Below are 19,908 nucleotides of genomic sequence, written 5' to 3' on the forward strand. Positions count from 1 at the left end.
CGTGAATGACCACACCGAAACAGAAGTGAATGTGATCGGGTGAAATTATGAAGCGACTGGACAGAGAAACACAGCTTTACTCTATCCAATCAGAACAGCAGGATCAATATACAGCCCACCCTTCTCTTTACAGACAGGCAAACTAGCCAGTTGAGCTATTTAGATGATGTAGCAGCTCCTCACTTGACTGACTGACAAGAGAAAGATGCGTTTCCGATCACGGATAATAAAGAAAGACTCGGATCATAATCGTATCAAGAGAATTGCTCATTTCCTTCACCATACTTGCTTGTTCGAATAGTCGGCACACCTCTAGTAATAACCACCTCCCAATTGGTTATGAATGCAGCATAAATTGACGGAGTAATGCTGCATTCATGTCAAGTGGTAAGTACCAGTTGTGAAGTCATAATACCAGTTGATGCATTCACATGCTTTGAACTCTTTGAGAAACTGCAACTGGCTAAAAAACAAAAAGCTGCCTCAACCATGGACATCAACCATGGGCATCATGCTTGTAAACAAATTATAATGTTACAAAACCATATTAATAGATTACTTTTTATAAATAAGGTTTTGTTGCACTTAACTGCAGAAAATGCTGTTCTGGAAGTAATTTTCTTAGTAGATGACGACAAAGGTCAGCATGTGGGAGAAGTCTGAGCTCAGGGATGATAAACGTGTTTTCCTCTAGTAATTACCAGTTGGAGGGGACGTTCAATAAGATGTTTTTTTCCCAGTCGTACATGGCAAATACAACCTTTCCACGTGGTTATGAACGTAGCATTAGCCTACAACTTCTGTCATCGCACTGTTCAATGATTCTGCTTTTTCGGTCGGTGAGGAAATATTAGGGTGAAAGGTTAGGCAACGTTATAACTCCAATGCCAGTAACAAAGCCCACAGTTCCCTTCCGGACACTGCGACAGATCGGTTACTATACCCAATCCTGAGATCCACTGACGAGCCAACTTTCTCCAGCAGACTTGGGCGAGCCTGAACTGAAACAGCAGACGCGCAAGTACGGACCAAACGGTAAAGTAAACAGACATATCCACACTTTCTACCCTAATATTCAGTGTTTGTCTAGTACAAATGTTTATCGAATTTACAAGTTCCGCGTTTATGAGACGTTGGCCTACACTCATTCAGTCGATTTCGCGGTGGCTTAATTACGCGTTTATTAACGGATGTCGTGCGAGTGAGGATTCGCTTTCGCTAAAAGTAGGACTAGTTCCATTCCGTTATCTGGCTGCTTGGATGAGATGCTTATTACCAGCACGCATGTAGTTTACGGGCAGGGTTCCTCCGCTCCTCGCCTTTTTGTTGTTGTTGCTGAAGTAGATCTATTCCGCATGTTGACGCCTGAGAAACGTTGAATTAATAACACATATTTGATCATTTTTACATTAAAGCATAACGGCTAGCATAGAATAGCTTGATCGTCTGTTTTAAACCAAGAATTCAACTTCAACCACAAACAACGACTATAGGAATAGGAGTTGGTTGCATGTCGGCTACAGTTGGCATACAAATAGATCTGGGACCAGCCTTGGGTTGAGTTGTCTTGTCTGAACACGTGCATATATTGCATTCCATAAAAGCCCATTCATCACAACTATATTTCATGAACGGCTGCTTTAGTTCATTGCTGGAGTGTCATTTCTCTGTATGAAGTGGACATTCGAGATCAAAGTCGTTACAGCCACCTATAAAGTAACCCATAGCAACACTGTTGCAAAGTAGCTGAAATGAAGCTGTCTGAAATCCACAGTGGCAATGCTTAGATCTATTCCATTCAATTACCAAATACTTTAATGGAAAACATAGATGACAATATTTAATCAGCTTTAAATATAGCTAGGTAAGGAATGCACTCGATGTACATGGGCTGCTGAGTGGTGCAGCGGTCTAAGGCACTGCATATCAGTGCAAGAGGTGTCACTACAGTCTCTGGTTCAAATCCAGGTATCACATCAGGCCGTGATTGGGAGCCCCGTAGGGCGCCGCACAATTGGCCCAGCTTTGTCCGGGGTAAGCCATCATTGTAAATAAGAATATGTTCTTAACTGACTTGCCTAGTTAAATAAAGGTTCAGCCAGAAAATAAAATGTAGAGTGTGAAGACTAGGATAGCTGGACATACTTCTGTTTTATCAGGGGCGCAACTTTCACTGGGGAGGGGGGGGGGGGGCATGCAGATATTTCAATTTTTTCCACCCCAGTTTTATAATTGGAAATGTGATACAAAACGAGGCAAATGTGTGCTTTAGGACCATGTGGATGCCTCCGAGTGGTCGGGTAGGCTGGTAATAATATATGTATTGTTATGCCCCCCCACTTCTAAAACCAAAGTCGCGCCCTTGAGTTTCCGCATATTCAGGTAGAATCAAGTAGAATCATTTGATGTACAATAATAATACTTTATTGTCCGTTATCTTGCAGGAGTGAATGAAAATGTATTTTGCTCCCAACCCAAAGTTGTTTTATGTCACCTGCCCTGCGTAAACATGGCTAAACAATAGTTTTCATGACCTGCCCTGAGTAAACATGGCTAAACAATAGTTTTCATGACTTGCCCTGAGTAAACATTGGGACAAAGTCGTTTTCATGACCTGCCCTGAGTAAACATAGCTGTGATAGGGTTTATTAGCATATGCACAAAGGAATGCAAATATTTACGCTGTGATTTCAACCCAAGACACACAACACATGTTCAATATCTCCCTCTGTCTCTCTCATACACTCAGACCACTGTCTCCTCCTCTTCCCTCCAGCCAGTCTCTACAGATCTACTGTTTTCGACCAGAGGAACAGAGCACCATGGTTGTGTCCAAGGCCTGGACGTTACGCCAGCACTTCCAGGGTTTCCCCAAGGCTAGTGACTTCCATCTGAAGGAGGAGACGCTGCCGCAGCCCAAGAATGGACAGGTGAGGATAGGATAGACTTTGAAGGGCAATTCCACCATTTTCCAACCTTATATCTCCATCATATGCAGCACAATAACAGCGTCTACTACATATGTGGAAATTTTGCATTTCTATGTTTTGTAGAAAAAAAGTTCTACTCGATGACATCATCAAAAGTTAATCTAGAAGAAAAAGAAACGCACACCTATTTAGGCGAGGTGCTGGCTCGCGGAGTAGAAAACTTGAAAATAAAAGAGAGCCGCACACTCTAGGAGCTCAGATGCAAAAATGTAATTACCAATGTTTCGACAGCCAAGCTGTCTTCATCAGGGTATAATCACAAACACTGCAGGATGACTTGTTTATACAGTGTCAAAAGACACAGGTGTCTGTAATCATGGCCAAGAGTGGCCTAATATCATTGGTTAATAATCAAATATTAAAATGGCACACAAAGAACAACATACAAACAACAAATGGATAGCATACGATCATAAATTCATTTGACTACACAAGCTTACAAACAATTACAATGGCAAAGTCACAATAATCACAAGAATGGCTTCAGATCAAAGTCTACGTTGAGACCGAAGGGAGCAAGGGTCTTTAAGTTAAAGATCCAGGCAGCCTCTCATTTTAACAATAAATTATTAAGGTCACCCCCTCTTCTAGGGAGGGTGACATGTTCAATGCCAATATAACGCAGAGACGAAATCGGGTGGCCTGCCTCCAAGAAGTGGGCCGCAACTGGGTAAGTTTTTACACCTAATGGTGCTACGATGCTCTGAGATACTTACTTTTAATTTGCGCTTTGTTTTACCCACACCATTTTTACCACAAGGACAAGTTATAAGATAAATAACTGCCTTAGTGGAGCACATAATAACACCTTTGATTGGGATCTGCTTCCCTGTTTGTGGGTGTTTGAAGGATCTACATTTATAAGTGCCATTGCATTGAGCACAGCCATTACATTTGTAGTTTCCATCCAGTTGGGGCGCAAATAGACGTTGTTCAGGAATATCTTGGGTTGGTAAATCAGAGTACCAACTGGTCTCTGAGATTTCTGCCCCGCGTGAATACGACCAAGGGACGGTCTGAAAACACATTCCCGAGACGATCATCGGATTTTAGAATGTGCCAATGTTTGTGAACGATTCCCTTAATTTGTTCAGAACGTTTTGAATAGCGGGTAGTTAGAACACAAGAATGTGTCTTTTTGCGAGACTTGAAAAAGGTCATGTCTCGTTTTGTTTAGAATTTTCTCAATTGCAATATTAATATGACCACTCTTGTAGCCCCTCTCCTTGAACTTTCTTTGCGTCTCAGCCAATTATCTGTCGAAATCTGATTGTGTTTTGCAAATTCTTTTGATTCGACAGAATTGGCTGTAGGGCAAACTATTTTTCAAGGGAAGTGGGTGACAGCCCTCAACAAACTGTTAGGATCAGTAGGTTTCCTGTAAAGATCAGTGTATAGAACATTATCTTCACACAAGATCAGATCAAGAACACTGATTAGACATGTATCTGATTACATAGTAAATCTCAGATGCTCAGAACAGGAGTGAAGAAAAGCATGGAACGCCTGGAGCTGTTTAGCATCACCCCTCCATAGAACACAAATATCATCAATATACCGTTTCCAAATAATGATGTTCGTCAAGAAAACATTTTTGAGAGGATTGAAAATAGACTGTTTCTCCATGTAACCCACATACAAATTAGCATAGTTAGGAGCCATGGGGGATTCCATAGCAGTACCCTTCGTCTGAATAAAGAAATAATTTAGAAACATTAAATAGTTATGTGTGAGTACTATTTCAGCCAATGTTATAATGCAGGCACTGGAAGGTAGTTCATTAGTGTCACGTTGCAGAAGAACATTTTCCATAGCTTCGAATACCGCCCTCGTGTGGAATATTAGTGTATAACGACTCAACATCAAAAGTAACCAACAAGGTATTCTCAGGGAGAGGATCAAGAGATTCATTGATAGAGATCATACTGCTGGTGTCCTTTACAAAGGAGGGGAGCTGTTCTGCGAGTGGTCTAATAAAAAAGTTAACAAAAGTAGATAGAGGGGCCGTTACTGCATCAATGCCCGCTACAATAGGAGCCGTTACTGCATCAATGCCCTCCACAATAGGGCGCCCTGGAGGTTTTGTAACATTCTTGTGTAATTTCGGCAAAGTATAGAAAGTGACTAGAATTAACCAATGATATTAGGCCACTCTTGGCCATGATTACAGACACCTGTGTTTTTTGACACTGTATAAACAAGTCATCCTGCAGTGTTTGTGATTATACCCCGATGAAGACAGCTTTGCAGTCGAAATGTTGGTAATTACATTTTTGCATCTGAGCTCATCTGAGTGTGCGGCTCTCTTTCATTTTCAATTCATCAAAAGTTAAAAACATTTTTAAAAACAGTGTTTTTCTAACGCTGAGATTTGCAGTGACGTGGGGAGCAAGAAATCACTGTTTTAATTCTACCCTGTGATGTCACAGAGAATACTTTTTGAGGACCTTCTTCTCTTTTTAACCACGGATCACAGAAACACACTGTTTTCACATGTAGACCCTGGATTGTTGCTGGAGATAAAGAATATGAAGTTGAAAGTGGCGGAATTGCCCCTTAATGTCCCAGAGGGGAAAATTGTCTTTGCGCCCTACCGGAAACTGCATCATTGTTCCATGGCATGTGAAATGACTTGATATCTGTGTTAAAAAACACGTGTTTTCTTTGCAAAACGGTGTCCACTAATGAATATACCCCTTAACAAATTATACATTTTTTTAGCAAAATATTTTCAGTTGCAAAATGTGTGTACTAATGAATAGACCACTGTTCAGGTGCTGTTGGAGGCTGTGTTCCTCAGTGTGGACCCTTACATGAGACCCTACAGCCAGACAATGATGAAGGAGGGAGACGTTATGATTGGATCACAAGTTGCCAAGTAAGGGTACATTATGGGGGAGGGAGGTGGGCATGTGGATGCAAACACATACTAGACTGACTGACAGTCATGTTGACACTATAGACTGACTGACACTCATGTTGACACTATAGACTGACTGACACTCATGTTGACACTATAGACTGACTGACACTCATGTTGACACACTATAGACTGACTGACACACATGTTGACACTATAGACTGACTGACAGTCATGTTGACACTATAGACTGACTGACACTCATGTTGACACTATAGACTGACTGACACTCATGTTGACACTACAGACTGACTGACACTCATGTTGACACACTATAGTCTGACTGACACTCATGTTGACACACTACAGACTGACTGACACTCATGTTGACACACTACAGACTGACTGACACTCATGTTGACACACTACAGACTGACTGCCAGTCATGTTGACACACACACTCACCTCTCTCTGTCTCTATCTCCCCCCTCCCCTCTCCAGGGTGATCCAGAGCTATAACCCCAGCTTCCCGGTGGGCTGCCATGTGGTCAGTGATTGTGGATGGAGGAGTCACTGGGTGTGTGATGGGGCAGAGCTGACCCCTGTGCTTCCCGACTGGCCCCAGGACATCCCCCTCTCCCTGGCCCTGGGGGCCATCGGCATGCCTGGGTAGGATGGATGGATCTCTCTCGATAGATAGATAGATAGATATGCAGACTGCCCTGTGTGGTTGAGAGGTGTGTGATATACAGTAGTGGTTATAACAGTGCTGATGGTGATGATGATATCTCTCTAGTCTGACAGCTCTGTATGGACTAGAGGAGGTGTGTGATATACAGTAGTGGTTATAACAGTGCTGATGGTGATGATGATATCTCTAGTCTGACAGCTCTGTAAGGACTAGAGGAGGTGTGTGATATACAGTAGTGGTTATAACAGTGCTGATGGTGATGATGATATCTCTCTAGTCTGACAGCTCTGTATGGACTAGAGGAGGTGTGTGATATACAGTAGTGGTTATAACAGTGCTGATGGTGATGATGATATCTCTCTAGTCTGACAGCTCTGTATGGACTAGAGGAGGTGTGTGATATACAGTAGTGGTTATAACAGTGCTGATGGTGATGATGATATCTCTAGTCTGACAGCTCTGTAAGGACTAGAGGAGGTGTGTGATATACAGTAGTGGTTATAACAGTGCTGATGGTGATGATGATATCTCTCTAGTCTGACAGCTCTGTATGGACTAGAGGAGGTGTGTGATATACAGTAGTGGTTATAACAGTGCTGATGGTGATGATGATATCTCTAGTCTGACAGCTCTGTATGGACTAGAGGAGGTGTGTGATATACAGTAGTGGTTATAACAGTGCTGATGGTGATGATGATATCTCTAGTCTGACAGCTCTGTAAGGACTAGAGGAGGTGTGTGATATACAGTAGTGGTTATAACAGTGCTGATGGTGATGATGATATCTCTCTAGTCTGACAGCTCTGTAAGGACTAGAGGAGGTGTGTGATATACAGTAGTGGTTATAACAGTGCTGATGGTGATGATGATATCTCTCTAGTCTGACAGCTCTGTAAGGACTAGAGGAGGTGTGTGATATACAGTAGTGGTTATAACAGTGCTGATGGTGATGATGATATCTCTAGTCTGACAGCTCTGTATGGACTAGAGGAGGTGTGTGATATACAGTAGTGGTTATAACAGTGCTGATGGTGATGATGATATCTCTCTAGTCTGACAGCTCTGTATGGACTAGAGGAGGTGTGTGATATACAGTAGTGGTTATAACAGTGCTGATGGTGATGATGATATCTCTCTAGTCTGACAGCTCTGTAAGGACTAGAGGAGGTGTGTGATATACAGTAGTGGTTATAACAGTGCTGATGGTGATGATGATATCTCTAGTCTGACAGCTCTGTAAGGACTAGAGGAGGTGTGTGATATACAGTAGTGGTTATAACAGTGCTGATGGTGATGATGATATCTCTAGTCTGACAGCTCTGTAAGGACTAGAGGAGGTGTGTGATATACAGTAGTGGTTATAACAGTGCTGATGGTGATGATGATATCTCTCTAGTCTGACAGCTCTGTAAGGACTAGAGGAGGTGTGTGATATACAGTAGTGGTTATAACAGTGCTGATGGTGATGATGATATCTCTCTAGTCTGACAGCTCTGTATGGACTAGAGGAGGTGTGTGATATACAGTAGTGGTTATAACAGTGCTGATGGTGATGATGATATCTCTCTAGTCTGACAGCTCTGTATGGACTAGAGGAGGTGTGTGATATACAGTAGTGGTTATAACAGTGCTGATGGTGATGATGATATCTCTCTAGTCTGACAGCTCTGTATGGACTAGAGGAGGTGTGTGATATACAGTAGTGGTTATAACAGTGCTGATGGTGATGATGATATCTCTAGTCTGACAGCTCTGTATGGACTAGAGGAGGTGTGTGATATACAGTAGTGGTTATAACAGTGCTGATGGTGATGATGATATCTGTCTAGTCTGACAGCTCTGTATGGACTAGAGGAGGTGTGTGATATACAGTAGTGGTTATAACAGTGCTGATGGTGATGATGATATATCTCTAGTCTGACAGCTCTGTATGGACTAGAGGAGGTGTGTGATATACAGTAGTGGTTATAACAGTGCTGATGGTGATGATGATATCTCTAGTCTGACAGCTCTGTATGGACTAGAGGAGGTGTGTGATATACAGTAGTGGTTATAACAGTGCTGATGGTGATGATGATATCTCTCTAGTCTGACAGCTCTGTATGGACTAGAGGAGGTGTGTGAGATAAAGAAGGGGGAGACTCTTCTGGTGAACGCTGCAGCAGGAGCCGTGGGCTCAGTGGTGGGACAGATCGCCAAGATCAAGGTACAACATTCCCCCAACGTTCCCAGAGCGTTCCCAACAAGTCTCAACAGTGTTAGTTACTTCCTGAAGATGAGTTGTGTTCTACATTCCATGTGTCTCTGTGTGTTACCAGTGACTTTCATAATGTATAGTGAGTCTGTGTAATAAGGTCTGTGTGTAGCTGCTGTAGAGAGTCAGGCGCATTGAGTAAAACACATATTTACTCATAATATTCACAACATACAACATAATAAACCGAGCCCACAATAACGGACCGTAATACAATAAACAACAACTCACAAACAAAACATTTTTATTTCATTTTTCTCCCCCCTTTATTTAACCAGGTGGGCAAGTTGAGAACAAGTTCTCATTTACAATTGCGACCTGGCCAAGATAAAGCAAAGCAGTTTGACACATCCAACAACAGAGTTACACATGGAGTAAAACAAACATACAGTCAATAATACAGTAGAAAAATAAGTCTATATACAATGTGAGCAAATGAGGTGAGATAAGGGAGGTAAAGGCAAAAAAAAGGCCATGGTGGCAAAGTAAATACAATATAGCAAGTAAAACACTGGAATGGTAGATTTGCAGTGAAGGAATGTGCAAAGTAGAAATAAAATAATGGGGTGCAAAGGAGCAAAATAAATAAATATAGTAAGGGATGAGGTAGTTGTTTGGGCTAAATTATAGATGGGCTATGTACAGGTGCAGTAATCTGTGAGCTGCTCTGACAGCTGGTGCTTAAAGCTAGTGAGGGAGATAAGTGTTTCCAGTTTCAGAGATTTTTGTAGTTCATTCCATTCATTGGCAGCAGAGAACTTGAAGGAGTAATTGGCTGTGGGGGTGACCAGAGAGATAAACCTGCTGGAGCAGAGGTTAAATAATGAACATGTAATTGGGGAATAGAAACCAGGTGTGTAGAAAACAAAGACAAAACAAATGGAAAATGAAAAGTGGCTCAGTGGTGGCTAGAAGACCGGTGACGTTGACCGCCGAACGCCACCCGAACAAGGAGAGGGACCGACTTTGGCAGAAGTCGTGACACTGTGTGTGTGTGTGTGTGTGTGTGTCCGTCCTCAGGGCTGCAGAGTGGTGGGCTGTGCGGGGACAGATACCAAGGTGTCCTATCTAAAGGAGCTGGGTTTTGACCAGGTCTTCAACTACAAGACTGCCACCTCTCTGGAGGAATCACTCAGGGAGGCCGCGCCACACGGATACGACTGCTACTTTGAGAACGTGAGGTCACTGCACCACTCGCACACACACACTCTTTGTGTGTGTGGACATGCGTGTGTGTGGACATGCGTGTGTGTGTGTGTGTGTGTGTGCGTGTGTTCGTGTGTGTGTGCGTGTGTGTGTGTGTGTGTATCAAAGCTCAATCTCTCTCTCCGTCCAGGTTGGGGGGAAGTTCTCCAGTGTAGTGATGCCTCAGATGAGAGAGTATGGCAGAATAGCTGTGTGTGGAAGCATCTCCATGTACAACGACACCACACCACAGACAGGTATACTGTCCACACCACAGACAGGTCTACTGTCCACACCACAGACAGGTCTACTGTCCACACCACAGACAGGTATACTGTCCACACTACAGACAGGTCTACTGTCCACACCACAGACAGGTCTACTGTCCACACCACAGACAGGTCTACTGTCCACACCACAGACAGGTATACTGTCCACACCACAGACAGGTCTACTGTCCACACTACAGACAGGTCTACTGTCCACACCACAGACAGGTCTACTGTCCACACCACAGACAGGTCTACTGTCCACACCACAGACAGGTCTACTGTCCACACCACAGACAGGTATACTGTCCACACCACAGACAGGTCTACTGTCCACACCACAGACAGGTATACTGTCCACACTACAGACAGGTCTACTGTCCACACCACAGACAGGTCTACTGTCCACACCACAGACAGGTATACTGTCCGCACCACAGACAGGTCTACTGTCCACACCACAGACAGGTCTACTGTCCACACCACAGACAGGTCTACTGTCCACACCACAGACAGGTCTACTGTCCACACCACAGACAGGTATACTGTCCACACCACAGACAGGTATACTGTCCACGCCACAGACAGGTCTACTGTCCACGCCACAGACAGGTCTACTGTCCACGCCACAGACAGGTCTACTGTCCACGCCACAGACAGGTCTACTGTCCACGCCACAGACAGGTCTACTGTCCACACCACAGACAGGTATACTGTCCACACCACAGACAGGTATACTGTCCACACCACAGACAGGTCTACTGTCCACACCACAGACAGGTCTACTGTCCACACCACAGACAGGTATACTGTCCACACCACAGACAGGTCTACTGTCCACACCACAGACAGGTCTACTGTCCACACCACAGACAGGTCTACTGTCCACACCACAGACAGGTATACTGTCCACACCACAGACAGGTATACTGTCCACACCACAGACAGGTATACTGTCCACACCACAGACAGGTATACTGTCCACACCACAGACAGGTCTACTGTCCACACCACAGACAGGTATACTGTCCACACCACAGACAGGTATACTGTCCACACCACAGACAGGTATACTGTCCACACCACAGACAGGTATACTGTCCACACCACAGACAGGTCTACTGTCCACACCACAGACAGGTATACTGTCCACACCACAGACAGGTCTACTGTCCACACCACAGACAGGTATACTGTCCACACCACAGACAGGTATACTGTCCACACCACAGACAGGTATACTGTCCACACCACAGACAGGTATACTGTCCACACCACAGTTATTTATTTATATTTCAGGGCCGTATGTACACACCCATATGATCTTACTGTATCTGTGGAACTGGTTAATATTTGGCTACTGTATGTGTTTATATTTCAGGGCCGTATGTACACACCCATATGATCTTCAAGCAGCTGAGGATGGAGGGCTTCCTGTGTGCTCGCTGGAAACACAAACACCAGCAGTCACTGAGGAGGCTGATGGCCTGGATGACTGAGGTACAGAGAGAGGGTTCTACTAGCAGGGTTCTATTACTATTGTTCTATTACCAGGTTTCTATTACCAGTGTTCTATTACCAGTGTTCTATTATTAGTGTTCTATTACCAGTGTTCTATTATTAGTGTTCTATTACCAGTGTTCTATTACTAGTGTCTATTACCAGTGTTCTATTACTAGTGTTCTATTACCAGTGTTCTATTATTAGTGTTCTATTACCAGTGTTCTATTATTAGTGTTCTATTACCAGTGTTCTATTATTGGTGTTCTATTACCAGTTTTCTATTACTAGTGTTCTATTACCAGTGTTCTATTATTAGTGTTCTATTACCAGTGTTCTATTATTAGTGTTCTATTACCAGTGTTCTATTATTGGTGTTCTATCACCAGTTTTCTATTATTAGTGTTCTATTACCAGTGTTCTATTACTAGTGTTCTATTACCAGTTTTCTATTATTAGTGTTCTATTACCAGTGTTTTATTACTAGTGTTCTATTACCAGTGTTCTATTATTAGTGTTCTATTACCAGTGTTCTATTAGTAGTGTTCTATTACCAGTGTTCTATTATTAGTGTTCTATTACCAGTGTTCTATAATTAGTGTTCTATTACCAGTGTTCGATTATTAGTGTTCTATTACCAGTGTTCTATTATTAGTGTTCTATTACCAGTGTTCTATAATTAGTGTTCTATAATTAGTGTTCTATTACCAGTGTTCTATTACCAGTGTTCTACTACCAGTGTTGTACTACCAGTGTTGTATTACCAGTGTTCTATAATTAGTGTTCTATTACCAGTGTTCTAATACCAGTCTTCTATAATTAGTGTTCTATTACCAGTGTTCTATTACCAGTGTTGTATTACCAGTGTTGTATTACCAGTGTTGTATTACCAGTGTTGTATTACCAGTGTTGTATTACCAGTGTTGTATTACCAGTGTTGTATTACTAGTGTTGTATTACCAGTGTTGTATTACCAGTGTTGTATTACCAGTGTTGTATTACCAGTGTTGTATTACCAGTCTTCTATAATTAGTGTTGTATTACTAGTGTTCTACTACTAGTGTTGTATTACTAGTGTTGTATTACCAGTGTTGTATTACCAGTGTTGTATTACCAGTGTTCTATTACTAGTGTTCTATTACCAGTGTTGTATTACCAGTGTTGTATTACCAGTGTTGTATTACCAGTGTTGTATTACCAGTGTTGTATTACCAGTCTTCTATAATTAGTGTTGTATTACTAGTGTTCTACTACTAGTGTTGTATTACTAGTGTTGTATTACCAGTGTTGTATTACCAGTCTTCTATAATTAGAGTTGTATTACTAGTGTTCTACTACTAGTGTTGTATTACCAGTGTTGTATTACCAGTGTTGTATTACCAGTCTTCTATAATTAGTGTTGTATTACTAGTGTTCTACTACTAGTGTTGTATTACTAGTGTTGTATTACCAGTGTTGTATTAACAGTGTTCTATTACCAGTGTTGTATTACTAGTGTTCTATTACCAGTGTTGTATTACCAGTGTTGTATTACCAGTGTTGTATTACCAGTCTTCTATAATTAGTGTTGTATTACTAGTGTTGTATTACCAGTGTTGTATTACCAGTGTTCTATTACCAGTGTTGTATTACCAGTCTTCTATAATTAGTGTTGTATTACCAGTGTTGTATTACCAGTGTTGTATTACTAGTGTTCTACTACTAGTGTTGTATTACTAGTGTTGTATTACCAGTGTTGTATTACCAGTGTTCTATTACCAGTGTTGTATTACTAGTGTTCTATTACCAGTGTTGTATTACCAGTGTTGTATTACCAGTCTTCTATAATTAGTGTTGTATTACCAGTGTTGTATTACTAGTGTTCTATTACCAGTGTTGTATTACCAGTGTTGTATTACCAGTGTTGTATTACCAGTATTCTATAATTAGTGTTGTATTACCAGTGTTGTATTACCAGTGTTGTATTACCAGTGTTCTATTACCAGTGTTCTATTACCAGTGTTGTATTACAAGTGTTCTATTACCAGTGTTGTATTACCAGTGTTGTATTACCAGTGTTCTATTACCTGTGTTCTATAATTAGTGTTATACTACCAGTGTTGTATTACCAGTGTTGTATTACCAGTGTTGTATTACCAGTGTTCTATTACCAGTGTTGTATTACTAGTGTTGTATTACCAATGTTGTATTACCAGTGTTGTATTACCAGTGTTGTATTACCAGTGTTGTATTACCAGTGTTGTATTACTAGTGTTGTATTACCAGTGTTGTATTACCAGTGTTGTATTACCAGTGTTGTATTACCAGTGTTGTATTACCAGTCTTCTATAATTAGTGTTCTATTACCAGTGTTCTATTACCAGTGTTGTATTACCAGTGTTGTATTACCAGTGTTGTATTACCAGTGTTGTATTACCAGTGTTGTATTACCAGTGTTGTATTACCAGTCTTCTATAATTAGTGTTCTATTACCAGTTTTCTATTACTAGTGTTCTATTACCAGTGTTCTATTATTAGTGTTCTATTACCAGTGTTCTATTATTAGTGTTCTATTACCAGTGTTCTATTATTGGTGTTCTATCACCAGTTTTCTATTATTAGTGTTCTATTACCAGTGTTCTATTACTAGTGTTCTATTACCAGTTTTCTATTATTAGTGTTCTATTACCAGTGTTTTATTACTAGTGTTCTATTACCAGTGTTCTATTATTAGTGTTCTATTACCAGTGTTCTATTAGTAGTGTTCTATTACCAGTGTTCTATTATTAGTGTTCTATTACCAGTGTTCTATAATTAGTGTTCTATTACCAGTGTTCGATTATTAGTGTTCTATTACCAGTGTTCTATTATTAGTGTTCTATTACCAGTGTTCTATAATTAGTGTTCTATAATTAGTGTTCTATTACCAGTGTTCTACTACCAGTGTTGTACTACCAGTGTTGTATTACCAGTGTTCTATAATTAGTGTTCTATTACCAGTGTTCTAATACCAGTCGTCTATAATTAGTGTTCTATTACCAGTGTTCTATTACCAGTGTTGTATTACCAGTGTTGTATTACCAGTGTTGTATTACCAGTGTTGTATTACCAGTGTTGTATTACCAGTGTTGTATTACCAGTGTTGTATTACTAGTGTTGTATTACCAGTGTTGTATTACCAGTGTTGTATTACCAGTGTTGTATTACCAGTGTTGTATTACCAGTCTTCTATAATTAGTGTTGTATTACTAGTGTTCTACTACTAGTGTTGTATTACTAGTGTTGTATTACCAGTGTTGTATTACCAGTGTTGTATTACCAGTGTTCTATTACTAGTGTTCTATTACCAGTGTTGTATTACCAGTGTTGTATTACCAGTGTTGTATTACCAGTGTTGTATTACCAGTGTTGTATTACCAGTCTTCTATAATTAGTGTTGTATTACTAGTGTTCTACTACTAGTGTTGTATTACTAGTGTTGTATTACCAGTGTTGTATTACCAGTCTTCTATAATTAGAGTTGTATTACTAGTGTTCTACTACTAGTGTTGTATTACCAGTGTTGTATTACCAGTGTTGTATTACCAGTCTTCTATAATTAGTGTTGTATTACTAGTGTTCTACTACTAGTGTTGTATTACTAGTGTTGTATTACCAGTGTTGTATTAACAGTGTTCTATTACCAGTGTTGTATTACTAGTGTTCTATTACCAGTGTTGTATTACCAGTGTTGTATTACCAGTGTTGTATTACCAGTCTTCTATAATTAGTGTTGTATTACTAGTGTTGTATTACCAGTGTTGTATTACCAGTGTTCTATTACCAGTGTTGTATTACCAGTCTTCTATAATTAGTGTTGTATTACCAGTGTTGTATTACCAGTGTTGTATTACTAGTGTTCTACTACTAGTGTTGTTTTACTAGTGTTGTATTACCAGTGTTGTATTACCAGTGTTCTATTACCAGTGTTGTATTACTAGTGTTCTATTACCAGTGTTGTATTACCAGTGTTGTATTACCAGTCTTCTATAATTAGTGTTGTATTACCAGTGTTGTATTACTAGTGTTCTATTACCAGTGTTGTATTACCAGTGTTGTATTACCAGTGTTGTATTACCAGTATTCTATAATTAGTGTTGTATTACCAGTGTTGTATTACCAGTGTTGTATTACCAGTGTTCTATTACCAGTGTTCTATTACCAGTGTTGTATTACAAGTGTTCTATTACCAGTGTTGTATTACCAGTGTTGTATTACCAGTGTTCTATTACCTGTGTTCTATAATTAGTGTTATACTACCAGTGTTGTATTACCAGTGTTGTATTACCAGTGTTGTATTACCAGTGTTCTATTACCAGTGTTGTATTACTAGTGTTGTATTACCAATGTTGTATTACCAGTGTTGTATTACCAGTGTTGTATTACCAGTGTTGTATTACTAGTGTTGTATTACCAGTGTTGTATTACCAGTGTTGTATTACCAGTGTTGTATTACCAGTGTTGTATTACCAGTCTTCTATAATTAGTGTTCTATTACCAGTGTTCTATTACCAGTGTTGTATTACCAGTGTTGTATTACCAGTGTTGTACTACCAGTGTTGTATTACCAGTGTTGTATTACCAGTGTTGTATTACCAGTCTTCTATAATTAGTGTTCTATTACCAGTGTTCTATTACCAGTGTTGTTTTACCAGTGTTGTATTACCAGTGTTGTATTACCAGTGTTGTATTACCAGTGTTGTATTACCAGTGTTGTATTACTAGTGTTGTATTACCAGTGTTGTATTACCAGTCTTCTATAATTAGTGTTGTATTACTAGTGTTCTACTACTAGTGTTGTATTACTAGTGTTGTATTACCAGTGTTGTATTACCAGTGTTGTATTACCAGTGTTGTATTACCAGTGTTGTATTACCAGTGTTGTATTACCAGTGTTGTATTACCAGTGTTGTTTTACCAGTGTTGTATTACCAGTGTTGTTTTACCAGTGTTGTATTACCAGTGTTGTATTACCAGTGTTGTATTACCAGTGTTGTATTACCAGTGTTGCATTACCAGTGTTGCATTACCAGTGTTGCATTACCAGTGTTGTATTACCAGTGTTGTATTACCAGTGTTGTATTACCAGTGTTGTATTACCAGTGTTGTATTACCAGTGTTGTATTACCAGTGTTGTTTTAGCAGTGTTGTATTACCAGTGTTGTATTACCAGTGTTGTATTACCAGTGTTGTATTACCAGTGTTTTATTAGCAGTGTTCTGCTACTAGTGTTTTATTAGCAGTGTCCTGCTACTTGTGACAATATTGGACTGGATGACTGATGTACAGGGGCAGGGTTCCATTACCAGTGTTTCAATACCAGTGTTCCATTACCAGTGTTCCAATACCAGTGTTCCATTACCAGTGTTGTATTACCAGTGTTGCATTACCAGTGTTGTATTACCAGTGTTTTATTACCAGTGTTGTATTACCAGTGTTGTATTACCAGTGTTGTATTACCAGTGTTCTATTACCAGTGTTGTATTACCAGTGTTGTATTGCCAGTGTTGTATTACCAGTGTTGTATTACCAGTGTTCTATTACCTGTGTTCTATAATTAGTGTTGTATTACCAGTGTTGTATTACCAGTGTTGTATTACCAGTGTTGTATTACCAGTGTTGTATTACCAGTGTTGTATTACCAGTGTTGTATTACCAGTCTTCTATAATTAGTGTTCTATTACCAGTGTTGTATTACCAGTGTTGTATTACCAGTGTTGTATTACTAGTGTTGTATTACCAGTGTTGTATTACCAGTGTTGTATTACCAGTCTTCTATAATTAGTGTTGTATTACTAGTGTTCTACTACTAGTGTTGTATTACCAGTGTTGTATTACCAGTGTTGTATTACCAGTGTTGTATTACCAGTGTTGTATTACCAGTGTTGTATTACCAGTGTTGTATTACCAGTGTTGTTTTACCAGTGTTGTTTTACCAGTGTTGTATTACCAGTGTTGTATTACCAGTGTTGTCTTACCAGTGTTGTTTTACCAGTGTTGTTTTACCAGTGTTGTTTTACCAGTGTTGTATTACCAGTGTTGTTTTACCAGTGTTGCATTACCAGTGTTGCATTACCAGTGTTGCATTACCAGTGTTTTATTAGCAGTGTTCTGCTACTAGTGTTTTATTAGCAGTGTCCTGCTACTTGTGACAATATTGGACTGGATGACTGATGTACAGGGGCAGGGTTCCATTACCAGTGTTTCAATACCAGTGTTCCATTACCAGTGTTCCAATACCAGTGTTCCATTACCAGTGTTCCAATACCAGTGTTCCATTACCAGTGTTCCAATACCAGTGTTCCATTACCAGTGTTCAGGATACAATCGAAACCAATCCAGTTAAGATTCCTTGTGAAGGTAGTTTTATAGAGTCATGTGAATCCATGAAAATAGTTGTCAAACATTGTGTAAGCATGATGATGATGAGGAATATGACGGTAATGATGATGCTGACGACGAGGAGGAGGAGAATGAAATGTTTGTGTTGATCCTTCAGGGCAAGCTGAGATGCAATGAACACATCACCATTGGTTTCAACAACATGCCTGCTGCCTTCATGGGCATGCTACAGGGAGACAACACCGGCAAGGCTGTGGTCAAGGTGTGATGACATCACAATCAACATTACACTCCTCCAGAACATCTGGCTAAAGCATTCCAGAACACTCAACTTCATACACTCCAGGTTCTAGAACCAGAATCTGTTTCACCTTAACATTCCAGTATCCTTCCTGAAAATCACACTCTAGTGCTCTGTTCCATGTTTATTCATAGACACGTTTAACAGACAGCTAGACAGGTTTTGGTCCAGTGTAATTCAACAGACAGCCAGACAGGTTTGGTCGAGTGTAATTCAACAGACAGCCAGACAGGTTTGGTCCAGTGTAATTCAACAGACAGCCAGACAGGTTTGGTCCAGTGTAATTCAACAGACAGCCAGACATGTTTGGTCCAGTGTAATTCAACAGACAGCCAGACAGGTTTGGTCCAGTGTAATGCTATTAACTAAATAAACATGTCTTCACAATATAATGTTTATAATAAATCCAGCCTACTGATCATTTACTGTTTCTACACCAATAACATCATATTTGACTAATTACCAGACAGTCCCCACCACCTGGTTAATACTGACCTTAACTCAACACCTATCAACCTCATAACCTGTTCTATACTGAGTTTATACTGTAGTGACCTTGACCCAACACCTAGCAACCTCATAACCTGGTCTATACTGAGTTTATACTGTAGTGACCTTAACCCAACACTTAGCAACCTCATAACCTGGTCTATACTGTAGTGACCTTAACCCAACACCTAGCAACCTCATAACCTGGTCTATACTGAGTTTATACTGTAGTGACCTTAACCCAACACCTAGCAACCTCATAACCTGGTCTATACTGTAGTGACCTTAACCCAACACCTAGCAACCTCATAACCTGGTCTATACTGAGTTTATACTGTAGTGACCTTAACCCAACACCTAGCAACCCCATAACCTGGTCTATACTGAGTTTATACTGTAGTGACCTTAACCCAACACCTAGCAACCTCATAACCTGGTCTATACTGAGTTTATACTGTAGTGACCTTAACCCAACACAGACCCAGTTGACTGTGTGTCTGGTTCTCACAGACCCAGTTGACTGTGTGTCTGGTTCTCACAGACCCAGTTGATTGTGTGTCTGGTTCCCACAGACCCAGTTGATTGTGTGTCTGGTTCTCACAGACCCAGTTGATTGTGTGTCTGGTTCTCATAGACCCAGTTGATTGTGTGTCTGGTTCTCATAGACCCAGTTGATTGTGTGTCTGGTTCTCACAGACCCAGTTGATTGTGTGTCTGGTTCTCATAGACCCAGTTGATTGTGTGTCTAGTTCTCATAGACCCAGTTGATTGTGTGTCTGGTTCTCACAGACCCAGTTGATTGTGTGTCTGGTTCTCAGACGCACAGTCCATTTTCATAATGCACCCTACATTGTTCCAGCTCTTCAATGGTTCTGACTAACTTTGGGTGAAAATAGCACATGCCTCAATGCCAAAGAAGTTGTTTAAAATGACATTGAATTACTGATGAATAAGCATATTTTAATAGACTTTTCATAAATAATGTACATAGTATTAATACATTATTATT

The 19,908-nt window shown here is 40.4% G+C and overlaps 1 protein-coding gene across 1 annotated transcript; it reads left to right on the forward strand.

The window, feature by feature from the left end:
• Window positions 1-787: 787 nt before the first annotated feature.
• Window positions 788-18,815, forward strand: LOC135507174 (prostaglandin reductase 1-like). The gene is made up of 9 exons (XM_064926761.1): window positions 788-1,035; window positions 2,777-2,930; window positions 5,765-5,868; window positions 6,352-6,519; window positions 8,630-8,747; window positions 9,816-9,971; window positions 10,132-10,237; window positions 11,631-11,749; window positions 18,267-18,815. The coding sequence occupies exons 2-9, from the start codon at window positions 2,823-2,825 to the stop codon at window positions 18,375-18,377; spliced, it is 990 nt and encodes a 329-aa protein (XP_064782833.1). The 5' UTR covers window positions 788-1,035; window positions 2,777-2,822; the 3' UTR covers window positions 18,378-18,815.
• The last annotated feature ends 1,093 nt before the right edge of the window (window positions 18,816-19,908 follow it).

Source organism: Oncorhynchus masou, chromosome 20, assembly GCF_036934945.1.
Source record: "Oncorhynchus masou masou isolate Uvic2021 chromosome 20, UVic_Omas_1.1, whole genome shotgun sequence".
In the NCBI taxonomy this organism is placed as follows: domain Eukaryota; kingdom Metazoa; phylum Chordata; class Actinopteri; order Salmoniformes; family Salmonidae; genus Oncorhynchus; species Oncorhynchus masou.